At 39.2% G+C, this 22,305-nt stretch overlaps 1 protein-coding gene across 1 annotated transcript in view; it reads left to right on the top strand.

The window, feature by feature from the left end:
* LOC147626271 (uncharacterized) overlaps positions 1 to 8,328 on the top strand; it is a 57,252-nt gene extending 48,924 nt beyond the window's left edge. Inside the window, exons 14-18 of the mRNA XM_086816410.1 lie at positions 2,747 to 2,827; positions 3,549 to 3,650; positions 4,671 to 4,867; positions 7,250 to 7,412; positions 7,500 to 8,328. Of these exons, the coding sequence (XP_086672536.1) occupies positions 2,747 to 2,827; positions 3,549 to 3,650; positions 4,671 to 4,867; positions 7,250 to 7,412; positions 7,500 to 7,565 (609 nt within the window). The 3' untranslated portion in view covers positions 7,566 to 8,328. The remainder of the gene's footprint in view (positions 1 to 2,746; positions 2,828 to 3,548; positions 3,651 to 4,670; positions 4,868 to 7,249; positions 7,413 to 7,499) is intronic.
* The last annotated feature ends 13,977 nt before the right edge of the window (positions 8,329 to 22,305 follow it).

Here is a 22,305-nt window from a genome sequence, read left to right as displayed (position 1 = left end):
GTAACCGTGACTAGCCTCTAAAGATAAGACTGTCCATGGGTACCCGTTTCTCAATTGACACTGAGAGTATTTTAGTAGAATGCTGTGGTGTGTGATTTGGAGTATCATCCAATAAATCTTCCTCGAGATTATCCCCGTGATTTGAATCTATAGGCTCAGTGGTCATATTTGCAGCTATGCGCTGCTTCTTTAATGGGCAATCACACCTATGATGCTTGCCCATACAAGCATAGCATAAGCCTTCATTCTTTGCTTTCTCAAACTGCTCGGGAGAGAGAAGATCTACGGTCATTTTTCATTGACACCTTTCGCTTAACTCCTGCAAGAGTTTTTGTAGACGATTGTACACTAGACATAGATGCCTTTTTCTTTTGTCCACTAGTGTACCTGGAAGCTTCATAAGTAGGTCGCATAAAATTCAACTTTTGATCTTGACCCATTGCCTTACTTTGACCCTTTCGACCATTTCATAAAATAAAGCCATTTCTATAGCTTTGGATAAGGTTGGACACTTCTCACGACGCACTAATGGTCGAAGTTTATCATTTAATACCAAGGCGAATTTATGAACGTGAAAGAAGTTTGGTAAAATTTGGGATATTTTCATAAGCATCTCTTGATACTTGTCTGCATACTCTTGAACTGTAAGATTCTTTTGAGAGATACAAAACCAAGTATCAAGTGCCCTACTCTGCTCATCTGGTGGTACAAAATTCTGAATAAACATATCCTTAAATTCTTCCCAAGTATTCGGGATTGCCTTGTCCTTTTGAATTCTTTCTCTCTCTCTCTCTCTCTCTCTCTCTCTCTCTCTCTCTCAACTTTCACTATATATCTATCTATCACTATATATATATATATATATATATATATATATATATATATATATATATATATATATATATATATATATATATATATATATATGAAACAGATGCCTCTAACATGCCTCTAACGTCTCTAAAAAATACGAGTCTTTAGAGGCGCGTACCATACCCGCCTCGTACCAAACGCCTCTGACGCCTCTAACAATCATGGCTCCCACAAATCATGCATTTGTTGGTGAAGAGGGACAGATTCTGGTGATGGTGGGGCAGAGTGGTTGGTATCCATTTTTAATGAATAATATGCAAGACGTACCAAATGACGGAAAATAAAAGAGAAGGTTTAAGTGAGCCCCCCTAGTCGTATGAATGTCGAAGCCAATGAAGTTTGAAGTTGTGTAGAGTTTTTGCTTCATAGATCGGGCCAAGTGCTACGAGAAACAATCCACTGGAAAGAGAGATTCTGTTTGCCGACATCACTGCGTAGGAACCTCCTCTAAGAAACCTTTGAGAGAAGACCTTTAGGGCTTTGATATTAAAAAAGAAAAGAAAAGAAATGTGGGCTCTTAAAAAAAAAAAAATCTCTACGCTATTGATAGGCGAAGGTGGCGATGGCATGGGCAGCGTCGACTGGAACAGTAGGGTCATGATGGAGACAAAGTAGGCTTGGCTGTTGTGTGGTTTAGCACCTTGTTAGGTGCTTAGGGCTTAGCCACAAGAGCTGCAGGTGACGGCCGATCGATGGCAGTTGACGGAAAGCAGCACGACAGATGGCAGCAACAAACCGATGGCACACGCTGATGGATTTCCGGCAGACGGACGGATGGACGCCACGGAAATCAAAATAAACGCACGGCTGCAACGAACAATTCTCTACGCTTCTCCTTGCTCAATAGTGCAGCAAAGCTTCCCTCATAGCCCAAATCAAAAGCCTCGGCTTTGATACCAAATGTCAGGCTTCCATGCAAGGCAACCTAGGTCTCTGTATCAAGCCTCATGCAAAAAACGTGAGAGAGAAGAAGATGAACTCAAGAACAGCAAAAACAAACCTAGCTTGGCATACCATGTTTAACCACCCAACCATTATATATACTAGTGACCTTGGGTGTACGGTGTATACCTTACCGGCCACACACCATACTCATGCGCCCCGTGTGTCCTCGCTGGCACCCCCATGCTACACATCACCGGGTCTTTGGCCTACAACCGTCACCTACGAACGTTATCCGTTCACACTTATCATTATAAGCAATGATGTGTAGTAGTATGCTGCCATTGGTTTCCCACGCAACATCAACGTGTCCCACGCATTACTGGCATGTAAATCCCATGTAACAGTGTGTATACGTCCCACGTGTTGCCACGTGTAAGGGTTGTAACAACTAGGACCCGCATCCTTGGTTTTAGGCTTGAGTAGGCATAGGCCTGCTCCAGATCATGACTTTCCATTAGTTTTCTCAACAAATGGAGTGACCATTAATGAGACCTCTACTCACTTATATATCTCATTAAGTGAGGTGTCCATATCTTAAACAGGTTTTTTAACTTATAAATTACTACTCAATTAGTGTTAGAACTCATAATCAGTGCCACTAATTACTTATAAATTACTACTCAATTAGGGTTAGAACTAATTAGCATTAGCTTAACCATCATTAAATCCGAACTATAATTTTTTTGGGAGGGGCATAACAACTCTGAATCTTCTATCTTCAGATAAATTTATGAATTTCTGTGCTCTTCTGTTTCTGTTAGTTACTTTGTTTAGTTAGCATGCATTGCAGTGTAGAGTATTTCCTGATTTTACAGGCTACATTGGTTATTCCTCTGTGTTTGTATCTTTTCAATCACATTGCAAGGAGTGCATATTTATGTACCCAACATATCTAATTGTTATGACTTATTTATCCATGCTATTGCAGCTGGAGACTTTAGAAGATGAAGCAGCTCATTTGAGACAAGCACTTGCTGACAAGGAAGAACAGGAGCAAGCTATGGTCAAGGTATATGCTAGTTGTAATAGTAAAATAACACACTCACTTTGATCCATGTTTGCATGTTTGTGGAGGCAGTATTGTGCCTCTGGTAATCTTTTGTGAATGAAAAATTTTGCAATGTGTGATTTCAAAATGCTGGGGTTTGTAGTTGTTAGTTTGGGTCCAACACTTTTGAGGTGACTGTTAGGGCTGTGCATTATGTCTTATAGAGGGGGATCTTTATCCTTCTTTGCTATATGTTAGTAGTAAGGACTGGCACAGGTCTTACATGGGTCCCCCACTTACATTAACCGGTTACTCTGCTTAGATGCATAGTCTCCTGATAGGCACACAATGAAGTAACTACGAACACAAATCTTCTGTGATACAAGGCAGAACCTTTGATTAGAACTTGCATCTATCTACTCCCTTGGCTTTGCACGCTTAGACAACTAACAGATACCAACTCACAGTTACTGGAAATGGCTATTTCCTAGCCCGGAAATGCCGAAACTCCATTTTCTGAGAGTCACGGTTTCCATTTCAGTTTCTCCGTTTCTTAATCTCCGATCACAATAAAATGACCGTTGATTTGTCTCATCTAGTGCTTGCTACAAATTTTGCTTACTATTTATTTCAAATTATGATGGTGTACTCAAACTTTTCCCAAGTTATTAATTTTTTTCATTATTTTTTTACTTTGAGGCTTATTACAAAGGAAGAAATTAATCTGAAAATTGTACATTAGGTGATGCTGCAAATGGAGCAGGAGCAACGATCAGCGGATGATGCTCGCCGATGTGCAGAGGAAGACGCAGCAGCACAGCGACATGTTGCAAATGTACTGCAGGTACTTGTTATCATTGTCTAACAAAAAACATTCCCTTTGACACTTCTTGCCCTTGTCCATGTTAAGATGCTCTCTCTTTCTCCTAGCAATGTTTTTGGACCAATTTAGTGCTAGCTCGTGTTAAGTGTTGGACACTAGAAGCAAAAATGTTTGTAAATGGTGAAGTGGTTATCTCTATTATGATGGTGGAATGGAAGCAAGACAACTCTGCGTGGTGAGTGGAAGCTTGGGCTCAAAATGGTCAATTCAAATTGAGGGATGCAATCAATCCTTGCCAGCACATTACAGTCATAACTGATGGAGTCTCAAATCTTTGCCAGTCCGCACGCTATCAGCATGGCCAGCCTGACTCCGAGGCATGAGCACTGGACATCACCAGCCACACCGCCCCCCCCCCCCCCCCTCCCCCCCCCCCCCCCCCCCCCCCACACACACACACACACACACACACACACACAAAAAAAAGAAGAAGAAGAAAAATTTACGGGCCTTGTTCTAGAACCCCCTCGAACCTTGCAAGAATTGTGCCCCCAACAGGAACACCCAATGCTGCCCAATATCACTCACTCAACGTATACCATATTGATATAGCTATATCATTCACCCCCTCCCCATGGTAGACAATCAGTCTATTTAATATTCTATTTTTGTGAATGTACACATCGTCCCATGTGAGTGTGCATACTTGTAAGATGAATATACAATTCCCCTGTTATTGTTTAGTCAAATATGTTGGAAGCTAATAAACAAGATACCTAATGCAGGTACTCGGCTCAAAAGTCAGGCGAGTAAAAAAATTATTCACACTGTTTTCACTCAAAGCATAAGAATGTGGTGTTTAATGAAATAACAATGAATTGTTGTGGCTCTCTTTGACATCCAGCACTGATCTCCATCACTAGTATAGTAAGTGCTAGCTATCAATAAAAACAGGTAATTGCATGGTGAAATCAACTTCTCCAATCTGTCAGCATCAGCTGCAAGTTGTGAAATTGGTGGTCAATGAAACTTTGATGGCAGGCTAAGTATGAGGATGCAGTCATCTCACTTGCAGAAATGGAGAAAAGAACTGTAATGGCAGAAAGCATGTTGGAAGCTACGATGCAATATCAGGCTCTTGATAATAATGCTCAGCTTGTGCCTCCCAAACGATGCATTGATGCTGCTGCAACACATGAAGCGCCATCTCGCTGGTCTTGGCCACGACTTTCACCAAAGTAATCATCTTGACTTGATGCTATTGTTATATGCCTCTTTGATCAAACTTTTAAAGGAGGACAACTGTCTTTCATTTGTGAATGGGATAGGAAATGCGCCAAATAAAAGTTTCACAAAGGACAATTTTAATGACCTCATGAAATATATTTGTTACACAGGGAATATGCAAAAAGAATCCGTAGGTACCAAAATTGGCCCTGAACCAAGGTTACCAAGTGTTTGAAATATGGAACCTTAGATGGTTGAAATATTTAGTCCTCTGTTTTATGAATGAAATATGTCTTATTGAGCCTTTCTTGGACCCATGCAAATTGGTTTCTTCACGAAATCCTTTTTGGCATACGGAGATACTTCTAGAAGAAGCCTCTTCAAAATCATCTACACATACTGACCCGAAATACAGATCTTCAACTACCCATGTCGACCCCTCTAGACAATGCTTTCCCAATTGCCCTCCTGTAAATATGCAGATGGATCCCTTTGGCCGACCTCAGCCTAAACTCAAGGCCTTAATTCAGCAGGCACTTACCTGAGTGGCTCAGCTCATCATGACTAAAAAAGCAACTGGCTCCTTGCAAACCTGGGTGCCTTTGGTTGCCCCCATCAAAGTTTATTTTTTCAAAAAAAGGCTATCAACCACACAGCCTTCCGATGCTTTTCAGCCCAGCTGTTTGTACAGTCGTCGTATTGCAGTTCGTCACAGTACAGCCTTATACGGCATCTGTATAACCCTGTACATCCACTATATGGTCCTATAGAGCACTTTACGACCCTGTACAACACCCCTAGGGCCCCACCTTTATAGCCCTATTCAGCAACTGTACGGCCTGATCAGGTAATCCATGGGATTCTCTCCATGCTGTGCTGACTGTACATCTCCAAACATGTATGGCCTGATCAGGTAATCCATGGGATTGTATCCACACTGCACTGGCTGTACATCCCTAAACATGCATGGCCTATTCTGCACAATATTTTCCTGTAGTAGATCCTTCTGTAGTAGCAAATTGAGCGCCCACCCTCAGGCACCTTGGTGTCCCACCCGAAGATGGTACAACTATGGCCACAAATGGCCTAGATGCCACCATTGGGAGCCTGCAGGGATTCAAACTTGGGACCTCCCCATTCCCGGTCACAAGCCCACACCCATTGGTACACAAGTCCTCACTTCTTGTCAGGAAAAGAATCATGTAATAAGGAGAGAATGTGACAAGAACACTCACTAGGAGGCATTTGTCTGGAACCACCCTCGAGCATGAGGTCCACAATATCGCGAGTCAGGCACGCCTAGACAGTACACCTTGGCATCCCATACCACCAAGATGTACGCCCACTTGGAGCTACTCGAGGTCCTAAGGTCCCACAAACCTGGCAAACGTCTTGCCCATGGATTCCTCCATAATCTCATAACTAAGTCCTAGTTACTCTTCTATACTCTAGCCCTGAAGATTCGTATCACTCAACCCTATAATTAGGCTTTTTGCCCTTTTTAGCTAAGAGTTTGCTTTTAATGTAACCCAAGGCCAATCCAAACCTCATCCTTACTAGCCCTAGCCTCCTGCCCAAGGTCCTATTAGCCTCTAATCCTGGCTAATCCTTTATTAGCTTTTAACTTTAACCTAAAGCTCAATCCGTCTCCTTAACCCTAATACTCATCTCAGCCCAATTTGGGATGTTACACTAACATTAATTTAAAAAAACATGAGAACAGGACCATGAGTTCCCTGTCCTCCCATAGTTTCCATTTTTCACTACCCATAGGTGCTTTTTATCCGCCTGTAGGCAATGCCACTGAGGGAGCACCTTTTGGGGTTTTGAACCTAGGACAACCTAGGGCCTCTTGGTTCTAGGCAAACATCTTCACCACTTGGGCTATCACCTCATTGGCAGCACACTGAGTTAAACAACATATTTTTTGGGCAAAATAAGAGAGCTATGCTATAAAAGTTTTATTTTCATACCCATAGATGCAATTGTATTGGTTCCACAGGGCAAGGGATGGTTCACTATTCAAAAATCCCATATATTATGTGCCACTTAACCCCTTACCTATGAAGCTTGATGATCCCTTTAAAACTTACAAACTGTTTTTTAATCACTTGAAAATTTCCCCTTGTGTAAATACATTTCCACAAATTTATCTTTAAAATGCATTCATTTGATGGGTTTAAGTAGCCTCTTTCTCTAACTTATATTAAAAGAAAAAATAACTTGGGTGAATCTATGCCTCGTAAAATGACCCCTTTTTCCTTATAAAAGTACAACCTTTCATTCAAAGATCACTTAAAAAGTACCCTTAATATAGATATTGCCCAAAAAAAAAACTCTTATTTTAGTTCAAGAAGGTTGTGCATCCAGGCATTATTAATATGTCATGACAGGTCTGTTGATTTGTCACCTGTATCGACTCGAACAAGGGTAGACGGTGGAGATATCACCAATGAGCTATTGAGGACTGAAAGCACAGAAACACAGCTTGCTGATGCTCAAAAGCAAGGTTTACTATCTCGGCGGTTGTCGCTGGGATGGCCTGAAAAATCTAAGGTGCTCTTTTATTCCGCTAACCCATTGTTTATGGTTTCATGTCTTGTTTGAATACTTTGAACGCTTCAACTTTTTTTTTTTTGACAGGCACAGAGTGGAACCCTTGAAACAGAAGTTTTATTATCTCCTTCTGGACATGGTCCAGACAATTAATCTGGCTTGTCTTCCCCATCTGTGAGTTCTACAGTGAGCTTGGACTGCTCACAGATTTCCTCTGTCAAGAGGAACCAGGTGTTGACATGAGCACATCTGCAGTCAAAGAATGATCAGACTCCCACTAAAGTTTTGCTTTAATGGGTGGAGGGTGCAGCAGGGGGATTACTATGTTACAGCACTAAACTCCACTTACTACAAAGAGCTGCTTTTACTTGCATTCTTTCAAAGAGAATTTTAAGGAGACCCAGGATTATAAATTGATGATGGGTCTTCCTCCTTCATTATCCCTCCAAGGAATATCCAGAAGGGATCTGTTAACCCAGGCAGCAGTTTTAGTGAATCCAAAATGCTGTGGATGCTCGACATTGGGCCAGCAGCAGACCTCTTTATTACTATGTGGTCTCTGTACAAAGATTAATTCATGATGTAGCAGGCTTTTCTGTCACCATCATTATTCAGAGCAATCCAGCAGTGAGAAAAGCAGCATTGTAAGGTGAATCGATGGGAAAAGGCAGCGGTCATCACCACGGGGATACTGGCATAGGAGTTCCTTCGGGAAAGGCCAGCAATGCTGCCAGAAGCCCTTCTGTGGACTGATCCTTGTATCTTCTTATGTCTATTCCACCTTGCCATGCTTTATTAGCCCAGTGTATCAATGCATCAAAAGTTGATGCTAAAGATCCATCATCTCAACTCGTGAAAGGGTGGAAAGTTGCTTGGCTGTATCCATGTTCCATAAAAATCTCGACACCATTATTTATAACTTGTGTGATGCAATAAATACAGTCTCTTTCTTTGTTTTTTGTGATTTCAAAACCTAGACAATCCGTTTGAAGATAGATTTAGGGGGGCTTCAGTCAAGGAGGTGGGGACAAACCACGCAAAAAGGTGAACCCTCAGCCCCCCATCTCCCTACCATCCAGAGACCTGTTCACAAAGTCCGGACAACATTCGTTCTATTTGTGGGCAGCCATTATATCATCAGAGGAACTTTCTTGTGGTTAGAAACCTCCTGGCCCACTTTCGTTTACGTCCTTGAGCAGTCCGACTTGGACATGCTGGATGAATTTCTGCCAGTGTTGTCGGTGTGCAGTCATCCTTTGATGGGCATCCTTTGCACGTGTCCCCATACAGTGCATAGTAGGTCGTGAGTGATCACTCTTTTTTGCCTAAATGACATGTTTCCATGTTAGCTTAGGATGTACTCCACTGCCGAACGTACCTGAAGCCACCCTCAAGTTTGGGCAAATGCAAACAGTCTTTGGTGTTGCAATTTTCCACCCAAGGAATGGATATTTACAACCACGAGTATTAAATCATGAGCCGATCATCATGATGGATGAAGTGTGTTGGTAGATGGGTCAATAGTGCATCGTCACCGTGCAATTTGCATCCATACCCCTCTTTCTTGGATTGTAAGCGCTCTCATTGTAAATATCCAAGGAATGGATATTTACAACCACAAGCATTAAATCATGAGCCGATTATCATCATGGATGAAGTGTGGGTCAATAGTGCACCGTCACCATGCAATTTGCATCCATACCCCTCTTTCTTGGATTGTAAATGCTCTCATTGTCAATATACACTACTAGGCAAAATTTAAAGCACCACCCCACGTACTCATCACTCGTCTACGTGTAGACGTGGTAGTAGTGGGGGTGGTGGGAGTGGTGGCACAGATGGATCTACTCCTACATATCAGCGTGCCCACCCATCTCCTCCACATCTAGTATACCACACACCTAGGAGTCCTTACACTACTCACACAACATCCATAGAGAAAGTTTATTGGAGCGGTGGTGCAGGTGAGGTAGGGAAGGAGATGAAAGCGTGTATCCGCCAATTGCTTAACATGTAGTTTGCGCACGAGGTGATAAGTTAGTGGGAAGCCTTTGAGAATGACAAAAAGAACTTCATCTCACAAATTAAGAGCGAAGTGAGGTAGTCTATAATGAATGGATCAACCATGTCATGGTTAAAACCGGCCTTGTTTAAACTTGGGGTAACCTTACACAATCTTTGTAACTCTTTCAAAGGATTACCATTCAAAACTTTTTCTAGAGGGTTCTCTATCCGTAGGTTATTGGTTGTGTAGCGTGTTATACTAAGACTCTTTGGAAAGTAGCTCATAGGCATTAACTGTGGGCAGATATGTGCCCAACTCTTTACCGTTTTCTTCATATGGGGGAGTTTCTTGGTGATTAGAGTTGTGGGGTATGTGATCTCTGGTTATCCAATAGGCAATGAAAGCCACATTTTCGATTTGTGGTCTTGTGAATTTGTGGTTTTCTAAAATAAAGTTTGTCACTCATGCTTGCTTACAGCAAAGGTTCACTTTAGGCCTCTTTGATACCTTCTTTTACCAAGATGTATGTATTGTCACATCATCAAGATGCCTATCATCTATTACATATTATCCATGGACAACTTTTTTGCGACGTGGCACAAGAAGAGAGAAGAGGAATCTTGGATTTCTCAAAAATAAGAAAAAAATCCCCCTATTGCCATGTGGCAATAGGGGATTTTTTCAACCTTGAGAGATCCGAATTTTGAATTTGAACACGCGGAGGAGAGGTGATGAGTGTCTTGGGGAGAGAGAGCAGTTAAAGCACCTCTTTTCAATCACAAGACCTTTTAATTTGAATTTTGAATTTGAGGAAGTGGAAAAACAGAATGCATTCAAACTCTTTGTTTGGGGAAGATGATTAGATTAGATGCCTAGATTTGGGCTAGAGGTAACTTATGTATTTATTTTACTTATATATATATATATATATATATATATATATATATATATATATATATATATATATATATATATATATATATATATATATATATATATATATAAATCATACATAATAGATATGCACACACTATACACACATACATGCGCACATATACATGTACACACACACACATATCAATCTTTGTCCTTGACATTCATGTAAATTTTGATTTTTTGTTCATCTTTCATTAAGTTTGCACCATAGCTTAACTATCAATATAATCTCCTTACTTGAGCTATATCCTTCGGTCTCCAACATGAGACCCACTTAAGGAGCTAAGGTATATACTCGACAGCTCCTAGACTCGTCACCCGCACATGGGCCCATACAAGCAGCAGCACCCACTGTAGCTACCCCCCCACCAGGGAAATCGAGTAGCCAAATATCTCAGAAATATGGGGGATGACCATCTTAAAAGAATGGACACAGAAATCCCCATTCACATACCGTATATACACATAAGAGCTTAAGATTAAGCCAAGGCAACCTCCCTCACACACAAAAACCTCCGCTCCTAGAGACATTGCTGGTCTCTCTTTTGTCCTTTCTTCTCAGATCCACATCCCCATTGGCACTTAGCTTCAAGGTAGCCCAAGCTTATGGAAAGATATGAAAGATTGGATGGAGGGACGCCTCGGGCAGGCATGCAAGAATCCATGGAGATATAGACAGCTCTAATCAGTTTGAGGAAGATGAACTTGTTGTACCCCATGAGATCACTAGCACCCCACAGTTCAGGTAAATAAACTTGGACAATACTTTGAAGGTGATGAACTCAATGTGGCATTGCCGCGCCGAAAACTTGCAATGGTCTCCAGGTCATAGCACTGTGGACGGGGGAGCAGGAGTGAGCATTGTTACCAAACAATGTTGGGAAAAATGGGGAGCACCCGCCACCATGGATAACATAACATTACTAGTCAAAATCGCTGATGGAGCTACATCTAGATCCATTGGTCTATTGAAGGATTTAAAAACAAATATCCTTGTAACTACCTACCGCCACACCTTTGTGGTGCTGAACTTTGGATGTCAGCCCATTTCATATGACTGCATCCTTGGGCGACCATTCATGAGGGAATCCAACATGATCCACGATTGGGATACCGACCATTTCTACATTCGAAGGAAAGATCAACCTACGCATGTGGAAGGAACATCCTATGAATTCTTCCCTTTGCTTCTGTAGAGGACTCAATAACAAATATCAGATCCACTGCAGTCCATCTATGTCAAATGTGCCACAAAACACTAGATGATGAAAAGGATAGTGAGGAGTGTGCATCTCTTTCGGAGCCATAAGACTTTGAGAATTGGATGCATATCCTCGCTACCTTGGACATACTTCCTAGACACACATTCCTAGACACACAGGAACGAGGTTTGCTACGGCAGATGGGAAGGAGATCACATCTCTATACATGCTTTTAGCATGGCATACGTGCCTAATGTCGACACTCAAGAACTTGAACATGCCATTAAAGAGGAGCCATCAAGGGAAACATGATCACATAGAAATTGCAAGCTTGATAGATTCCCAGGGCAGAACACTATGTCTTCTCTGACAATTCAGACACCAACTAGCTAAAATATGTCAGGGCGGTTAAAGTACATGACCAATTCAACCAAATATGGCAAAGGAGTTCGCAAATAGCTCCCTTCTGGTACACACAACCACCCCAGTGGAGCCCATTGATCCCAAACTTGAACTCGAAAAGCTTTGCCGCTCTATGCGCAGAGCACACAATAAAAAGCTAGTGTTGGCGAAAAAAGAAGCCAAAAGGCCAGTAGAAGAAGAAAGTGCTAGGGCAGAAGAGACCAGACAAGTGCCCAAACACTTCAAGAGCTTTTAGAAGGCCGACAGATTTGTGCAATATGACTTGGTCCAAAGGTCCCACAATGGACAACCAAGGACCTCATATGATGGTCCAACCAAGGTAAAAGAAATTAACCTGGCAGGACCGAGCGAAGACCGGAGGCCAGTATACATTGGAGATGACCTCTCTACAGAGGAAGAGAGCGAGCTCATTGCCCTACTCATAGAATTCCAGGATTGCTTCGCCTGGAAGTACATGGATATGAAAGGTGCACCTCCCGAAGTAGTCAAGCACACCATTCTGATGGTCAATGGAGCAAGACCGGTCAAACAAAGGGCTTATCCTATGAACTCGATATATTCCAAGATGGTCCAAAAATAAATCGATAGACTTATTGACGCTGGATTCATCTACGAAATGGAGCACACATAGTGGGTATCACCTATCGTGATAGTGCAAGGTAAGAGTGTGCGTGGATCTCAAAAAGGTCAATGCTGCCACCATAAGGGATCACTATCCCTTACCCTTCAATGAACGTGTGCTAGAACGAGTCGCAGAAAAGGAAGCCTACAACTTTCTTGATGGATTCTCTGGCCACAACTAGGTGTTGATTGACACTAAGGATCAGCACAAAACAACCTTTGCCATAGAATGGGAAACTTATGCATATCGCGTCATGCCATTTGGGTTGACCAATGCTCCCGACACCTTCCCGCGCCTCATGTGCATGGCCTATAAGGAGTATCTTCGAAAATTCCTTGAGGTCTTTATGGATGACCTTTGTGTGGACTCCTCATGGAAGGCACACCTTGCCTATTTACGTAAGGTGTTAGAAAGATGTAGGTTGTATTTCATTTCATTGAACCCACTCAAATGTCAATTTTGGGTTAGGCATGAAGTAATCTTGGGACATTGTCTCTAGATAGGGAATCTCCACGGATGATAGCAAAGTGCTTCTCATCCTTGAGCTACTCCCACCCACTAATTTTAAAGGAGTCCAGCGTTTCATGGGACATGTTGGGTATTACTCAACATCTTTACGGACTCTTGATCCTTTTTGAGCGGACGGAGGAATGCCAACAGGCTTATACGACCCTCAAGAAAGCCTTGGTTAGTGCTCCTATTCTTCTTAGGTCCCCCAACTGGGACATTATCTTTCATGTCCACATTGATGCCTCTGCTTTTAATGTTGGATGTGTGTGGTGGCCCAGCTTGGTAAACACAAGTTAGATTTTACCATCAGCTTTGCTAGCTGCCAACTAAACAAGGTCGAGAGAAATTATACCATGGCTGAAAGATAAGGGTTGGCCATTGGTTTACACTGTTAAAAAGTTTCGCCATTATCTTCTGGCAACCAAATTTGTTTTCTTTGTAAACCATTAGGCTCTTCTATACCTTGGTAAACAAGCCTTGTACAACACGAAGAATCATTGGGTGGTTGTTGATCTTACTTGAGTTCGACTTCAATGTCACACAGTGAGGAAGGGCTCACAGCATGTCTTGGAAGACCACATGTCAAGGTTCACTAACGGTGAGCCGTGTGTGGGATTGGACGATGATTTACTAGATTCCACCTTATTCCAATTATGCTTAATTCCTGAGTGGGGTGAGGAGGTAGCACACTTTCTAGATAATGGTTCACTCTACCTGTGCTGGAGATATCACTGTACGCAAAGTCCTCACAGCCTTATGGTGGCTCACCTTAATGGATGCAGTAGAATACGTCAAGCAGTGGTGCGATGAATGTCAACGTGTGGCAATTCCCCGCTTTAAGGATAATATGCCTCTAAACCCTTACGTGTCCCTGCAACCATTCGAAAAGTGGGGCATCGATTTCATTGGGTGTAAGATCCCTGTCCCCGCCGCGCAACAAATTCAGGGGTGCTAGCAGCGAAGGTAGCACTTCTTGCGCGAGGCAGGGTCCCACACACTCGGGGCCTCGCCCATTTCAATGAAAATAATACTTTCGAAATAAAAATAAATCTTTTATGCATCTTTCTATGCATAAAATCAAAATTGATAAGAATAACTCTTTTGGATTAAAAATAAAAATCTTTATGCATCTATTTATGCATAAAATCAAAATTGATGAAAATAACTCTTTTGAATTAAAAATAAAATTCTTTATGCATCTTTCTATGCATAAAATCAAAATTGATGAGAATAACACTTTTGGATTAAAATAAATTCTTTATGCATCTTTCCATGCATAAATCCAATTTAATAGGAATTACACTTTTAGAATAAAAGAATTTCTCTTATGCATCTAATTTATGCATAAAATCCATTTATGAATGAAAATCTCACTTTTAATATAAAAAAATCTTTTATGCATACAAATCATTTATCATGAAAATCACTCTTTTAATATAAAAGAATTTCTTTTATGCATCTAATTTATGCACAAAATCATTTATGATGAAAATCACACTTTTAATATAAAAAAATATATCTTTTATGCATATGTTTATGCATACAAATCATTTATGATGAAAATCACTCTTTTAATATAAAAGAATTTCTTTTATGCATCTAATTTTTGCATAAAATCATTTATGATAAAAATCACACTTTTAATATAAAAAAGTTATCTTTTATGCATACAAATCATTTATGATGAAAATCACTCTTTTAATATAAAAGAATTTCTTTTATGCATAAAATCATTTATGATGAAAATCACACTTTTAATGAGAATAACAATTTCAATATACTTCCTTCTATGCATAGAACTTAATTCTAAAGAAAGTAATACTTTTTTAATAAAATATTTTTAGTATGTATTTTCTTATACCTAGGATGAAAATTAACACTTTAAGAATACATATACGATGGGAATTACTCTTTTTGAATAAAAAAATAAAACTTATTTTACACAATTTTAGAAAATTTTGCCATAACCTCCTTTGTATGGCTGACCATTTTTAAATTTTTAACTCTCTAAAATCAACTAGAATTTCATCAAGAGTATTTAAATCATTCTAATGTAAACAATTTTCACTTATTTAAGAAAAACATTATGAAAAACTTGATTCTATCCATTAATCATTCATCTAGGATAAAGAATGGTTGGATTTACTAAAGAAGAGATGGGAATGCCTTTTTTCAATGAGGCATAACATCATAATCATTTTAGAGAAGATAAAAATCAGTAAAATCATTAAAATTAAGCATAAATAGAAATTTATGTATTTCCTTACTACCATTCATCAATTAACTTCAATAGCATTAAAAAGCCATTCCAATATTAAGCTTCTCAAGCTTGAGAGGGGTTGAGAAGAGAGAAACATTGAGAAATTATGAAAAAAGATCAAAATTCACACTTTACCTTACAAATTGCTTGATTCTTTGATCACGGTCGAGGTCCCCAACCAATCAATTGGTTTGGTATGTTGATGGAGCCACCAATGGAGATTGAAGAAGGAGTTAAACTCCAATTTCTTTAATTTGGAGAGAACTTTAGAGAATAGTAAAAATTATCATTATTTCAGCATAATTTTGGCATAGTATAATTCTCCTATTTTTTTTACAAAGGACTCAGGTTCTATTTATAGGAGAGGGAGGCTCTAATCAAGACCAACTGATTTCTAGAATTTTTGAGATTCAATTTGGTTGAATTTGGACTAGATTTGGACCTAGTTTGGTTCCTTTTTTATTAAGTTTTGATTCGGTTTGATCCAAGAGAGAAGAGAGATAAAAATATCACATTATTTTTGAGTTTAAAACTCATTCAAGCATGTGAAGTAGGCGCCTCCGTGAAGGGACTCCCCTATCTTACACATGTGTCAAAATGGAATCATTATACCTAAAATATGTCATTTTTTTAGTAATACTCATAGTTTTTTACTAATAATCTTTGTACATAGTCAACTCTTCATCTTATGTGAGCATTTACTCATTTTTGGGTATTTTTCTTTTACAAGTTGGATTTATCTCCTCTCCACACATGGATTAATCTTATTGTAATTTGAAATTTCAAAAAAATCTTGACCCTCAGGATAAGGCCTCTTGAACAGATTATACTTGATTTCTAATGCACCTTCTAAAAATCTTTTTGAACTTCTGTTTTGGGGGAACTTATTTTAATAAGAAGAGATATTTTTCCATCTAAAAATATTTTAAAACTGAGTTATCACTCTCTAGAAGATTTTCTCTCTCTAGGTCAAAACTGGTAGAAACAAGATCTTTTATATTTTTGAAGAGGGATTTGACTACAGGGGAAGATACTAGATATCCTGAGAGGCTGGGGAGGAATCTTACATTCTACCCCACTTAAAAAACGCAAGATGTCCTCATCTCGCAGGTGGAGTATGATCTCTTTCATCATCATCTTCTTCTTCTTCAATCACTTCCAGCGTTACTGCCTTGGAAGTGGACGGCCGATTTGGGAACAACTCTCTTTGACTTCCCCTATTCTGAGGTGGAGGTCTTGCATTACTTTGGATTGAAACTGCAGGTTGGATAGAGGGTGGATAGAGGGTCTACCTCTGGGATTTTCCTGATTTTGGCATATAGAATCCTGATTACCCTGGACGGAAGGGCGGGAGTCTGGAATCTTGATCCCTGATTTTCTTGCCCTGAAAACCTTGATCCAAAAGCAGTTGGGCAATCCATACTGCGATGGCCAAATCCTTGATAGTTATAGCATTTCACTCTCTTGTTCAAGGGTGGAACTTCTGAAGTTGAAATCCAGGGGATTAGGCAGGGTCCCACACTTGGGGCCTCGTCCATGGATATCCGGACAAGAGACTAATCCATCGGTTTTTCCAAAACCGAACCCGAAAAAACTTCCTTTACCCAGAAAGCACGGATGATTCCACCAAGATAACTTTTCCCTAACGTAGTCAAAAGCCTTAACTAATTGAGCTCATCTGACCGAACCCGTAAGTCCCAATCAGGGAAAAAGACTGTACTTGGATCATAGAGATCAACGCTTTTTTCCCATCGAGAGGCACAGCCGTTGATTCCTTTTTCCATGGTACAATTTTTGTCTGGGATTTACTTCATCTATCGAACTAAATAGAAATTGAGTCTCGATTTATGGATCCATCAGTCCAGTCTAACCCCATCCAGTCCCATGGGTTAGCCAACCGCCCAACCACTGTAGTGATAGGATCCAATTAGGAATTTGGTTAGGTTTTATCCTGGGTACCAGGGAAAAGAGTTCCCAGCCGAATGTTTATGCAAAAATAAAACTAGTCACACTACTTACACACCCAATATGAAATTACCTTTTTCTCAGCATCAGCTATCTTAAAACAATCCTTTAATGAAACCATTGTGTCACTGATCACAATCCTCAAAATCTCTGGTTGAATCCTTATTTCCAATCATTCCTTCATCGGTGTACTTATGGCATCATTGGCAACCAGAACGCTCACCACCTGTTCACTCAGGGGCCTTTTCAATAAGTCCTAGCTCCTCATAGTACCCGGCAATATAATCATTTATAAAAATCAAGATGGAGTCTCCGTTGAAGATCAGCAAGATCATACAACAGATCCATATAAAAGAGCCATGGACTCATCCGTTTTGAGAGGACCAGCAAGGTCAATCCACCAGATCCATGCCCGGTTTCAGAAAACAACTCTTACTCCTTATTCCAATATCTTCCACGACGCACGTGTGGGTATCTTCGGCAACCCAGAGCCCGAGCACCGTATGGTCAGCACCCTCTAGGATCCTTCGCAGGTCACCCAGCGCTTCACTCATAGGCCGCTTCCTTGGTCCCTCATCCACTGTACTGGAAGCTCACCATTTATATCGAACCACCGAGGCTCGTCTCACAAGACCTCGACCGACCTTGCTATGCGAGACGTCCTCCATTGACTCTCCGTCTCATCAGTAGTTGCAACTTTATCAGTTAGGTCTCCACGACCTTAAGCACAAGACGGTCAAAATGCTACCCTAGCATTCTTGACATAAAACAGTCATTTACAAACAAGTCACAATTACAGTTTCTATAATGAACTCTCGTCTTTCCACATTATCCCTTATCAGTCCACATTACTTATCCCACATTCAATTCATATGTGTACTCATTCTCATCCAATCACATCATTTTCCATCTCATCACATCAGATTCATTCACATCACATATCATTTATTCACATCCCGATTCACATGTCATCACATCTCATCCATTCACTCATATCGACGTCTCATCATTTCTCATACACATTCGCATTCATTATTCCCCATACACATCCACATTCGTACATCCACATCCATACATTCAATTCCACGTCCGCATTCATACATACACATCCATATCCACATCCATACATCCACATCCACATTCATACATCCACATCCACAATCATACATCCATATTCACATTCCACATTCATACATCCATATCCACATTCCACATTCATACATCCACATCCACATTCACATATCCACATCCACATCTACATTCACATATCCACATCCACATCTACATTCATACATCCACATCCACATCCACATCCATACATCCATATCCACATCCACATCTACATTCATACATCCACATCCACATCCACATTCCACATTCATACATCCACATCCACATCTACATTCATACATCCACATCCACATCCACATCCACATCCACATCCACATCCACATCCACATTCACATCCATACATCCATATCCACATTCACATCCATACATCCATATCCACATTCCACATTCATACATCCATATCCACATCCACATCTACATTCATACATCCACATCCACATCCACATTCATACATCCACATCCATATCCACATTCCACATTCATACATCCATATCCACATTCCACATTTCACATTCATACATCCACATCTACATTCATACATCCACATTCACATCCTCATTCATACATCTACACATCCATTTCCACGTCCACATTCATACATCCACATCCACATCCACATTCACATATCCACATCCACATCTACATTCATACATCCTTATCCACATCCACATCCTCATTCATACATCTACACATTCATTTTCACATCCACATCCACATCCACATTCATACATCCACATCCATATCCACATTCACATCCATACATCCATATCCACATTCCACATTCATACATCCATATCCACATTCCATTTACATCTATCTGATTCCTATCACATCTTATCACATCTATTTAGAATGTAAAAGAATTCTAATTTTTTGATATAAAGATTCTTTACACATCTAATTAGGCATAAAGACAACTTTAGTGGGAATAACACTTTTATAAAAATCCTTTTATGCATCTATTTAGGCATAAGTTCAATTTTAAAGAAAATAACTTAAAATCATTTATGATGAAAATCACACTTTTAATATAGAAAAAATATCTTTTATGCATACAAATCATTTATGATGAAAATCACTCTTTTAATATAAAAGAATTTCTTTTATGCATCTAATTTGCATAGAATCATTTATGATTAAAATCACACCTTTAATTTAAAAAAATATCTTTTATGCATATGTTTATGCATACAATCATTTATGATGAAAATCACTCTTTTAATATAAAAGAATTTCTTTTATGCATCTAATTTATGCATAAAATCATTTATGATGAAAATCACACTTTTATAATCAGAATAACAATGTCAATATACTTCCTTCTATGCATAGAACTTAATTCTAAAGAAAGTAACACTTTTTTAATAAAATATTTTTAGTATGTATTTTCTTATACCTAGGATGAAAATTAACACTTTAAGAATACATATACGATGGGAATTACTCTTTTTGAATAAAAAATAAAACTTATTTTACACAATTTTAGAAAATTTTGCCATAACCTCCTTTGTATGGCTGATCATTTTTCAATTTTTAACTCTCTAAAATCAACTAGAATTTCACCAAGAGTATTTAAATCATTCTAATGTAAACAATTTCTACTTATTTAAGAAAAACATTATGAAAAACTTGATTCTAACCATTAATCATCTAGGATAAAGAATGGTTGGATTTACTAAAGAAGAGATGGGAATGCCTTTTTTCAATGAGGCATAACATCATAATCATTTTAGAGAAGACAAAAATCATAAAAACCATTAAAATTATGCATAAATGGGAATTTATGTAGTTCCTTACTACCATTCATCAATTAACTTCAATAGCATTAAAACGCCATTCCAATTAAGCTTCTCAAGCTTGAGAGGGGTTGAGAAGAGAGAAACATTAGAAATTATGGAAAAAGATCAAAATTCACACTTTACCTTACAAATTGCTTGATTCTTTGATCACGGTCGAGGCCCCCAACTAATCAATTGGTTTGGTATGTTGATGGATCCACCAATGGAGATTGAAGAAAGAGGGAAGCTCCAATTTATTCAATTTGGAGAGAATTTTAGAGAATAGTAAAAATTATCATTATTTCAGCATAATTTTGGTATAGTATAATTCTCCTATTTTTTAACAAAGGACTCAGGTTCTATTTATAGGAGAGGGAGGCTATAATTATCATTATTTCAGCATAATTCTGGCATAGTATAATTCTCTTATTTTTTTTACAAAGGACTCCCTCTCCTATTTATAGGAGAGGGAGGCTCTAACCAAGACCAACTGATTTTTAGAAATTTTCAGATTCAATTTGGTTGAATTTGGACTAGATTGCTCTTCTCATTGTACCCGGTGACATCGAAATATTCTTCCATTGATTCGATCCACTTCTCCACAGCCTCGCCCAAGTTTTTCCCTTCACCCTTGAAAGGTCCAGGCTGCGAACTATGAAGAGTTTTACGAACATCTAGGTCGAGCTCTTCTTCATCGAGTTGGGGGTTAACATTTCTACCACGACGACCTCGATCCATGTTCTTATCAATACGAAAATTCTTGTTACGTCTCTTTATTTATGATTCAATCCGAATTTTGATTCAACTGATTGCGGGGTTCTCTAAATAGGTCGGCTCCCCATAGAATCAAGGGATAAAGATACTCTTATAGAACACATTATCAGTTAACAATTCATTCAGAATATCTCATTCATATCTTTAACACAATAATGGTCCATCAGACTGAATTTTTCCATCTAAACAGTCCTCCATGGGGATTTCAATTTTTCAGATTTTTAATTTATCATCCCTTAACTTGATCCAGTGTGGACAAAAGTTAAGAGTAGCAATCTGCAGCACAATCCACTTTGTGCAATTACCTTGGCATGTATGCCTATTTTTAGTACTCATTGTAATATCTTTTATCAAATTGAAGTGTCGACATAATATAGTGGGTCCGCAAATCTTATAGGGCCGGTCACATTTTATTTTGCTCTTATTGCATGTCACTACTTTAAAAGGTAGTATTCAGTTGTTGCTGAGTAATTTGGCATATTATACAAGAACCAAACACATAGAAGTTCATTATCATTTCATTAGAGAGAAGGTGTTGGATGTTGATAAGTTGATTTGGCATATGTGAAGACCGAAGAACATATTGCCAACATCTTCACAAAGTCACTTGGGAAAGAGAAGTTCGAGTACTATATAGATAGACTTGGAGTACTAGAGATGGATATGATAAACTTGAGGGGGAGTGTTGAGGAGGTGTTGAGATAGCAAGTTCATCCGGATAGTGTCGATGTGATACATGTGTGATGTGCATTAGTGTGTGGATAATAATTGGCCATTCCCAAAGGCCAAGTGTGTGGACATTTTGGTGTTACATTAGTATATAATTGTTTGTTCATGTATGTACATTTTGGTGTTGCATTAGTATGGTGTGAACTTATCATTATGTGTGTGAATTTTTGGAAGATGGAGTGTCAGTGAATTTTTGGAAGATGGAGTGTGTGTGAAGGAGAATTAAAGTTGAAGTCATTAACGTTATTCCAGTTAAGAACATTATCATAGGGACTCGTCCCATTCATCCTCATTTTGCGGTTTCGCTCAGCTTATTACATTTCAACCAAATTTTAGGGATCATCATTTTTCAATCAGAATCCAAATCAACTCATCAGTTCTCAACCAGAATTTAAAAATCATATCAACCACATTCGAATTCATCATCTAGATAGTAATAATACTTATAATTTCAAGTCTTAGATTTACTCGTATATACTGCCAGTAAAGAGCTGCAGTTATACCCTCATTATATACGGGTAGTCATGGTTCTTGGAACTATAAGGTAAATACCATCAT

The sequence above is a fragment of the Cibotium barometz genome, chromosome 22 (genome assembly GCF_041138505.1).
Source record: "Cibotium barometz isolate CiBa-2024 chromosome 22, ASM4113850v1, whole genome shotgun sequence".
Lineage (NCBI taxonomy): Eukaryota > Viridiplantae > Streptophyta > Polypodiopsida > Cyatheales > Cibotiaceae > Cibotium > Cibotium barometz.
Note: the sequence above shows the minus strand (reverse complement) of the source record. Positions and strands in the feature narration are given on the sequence as shown.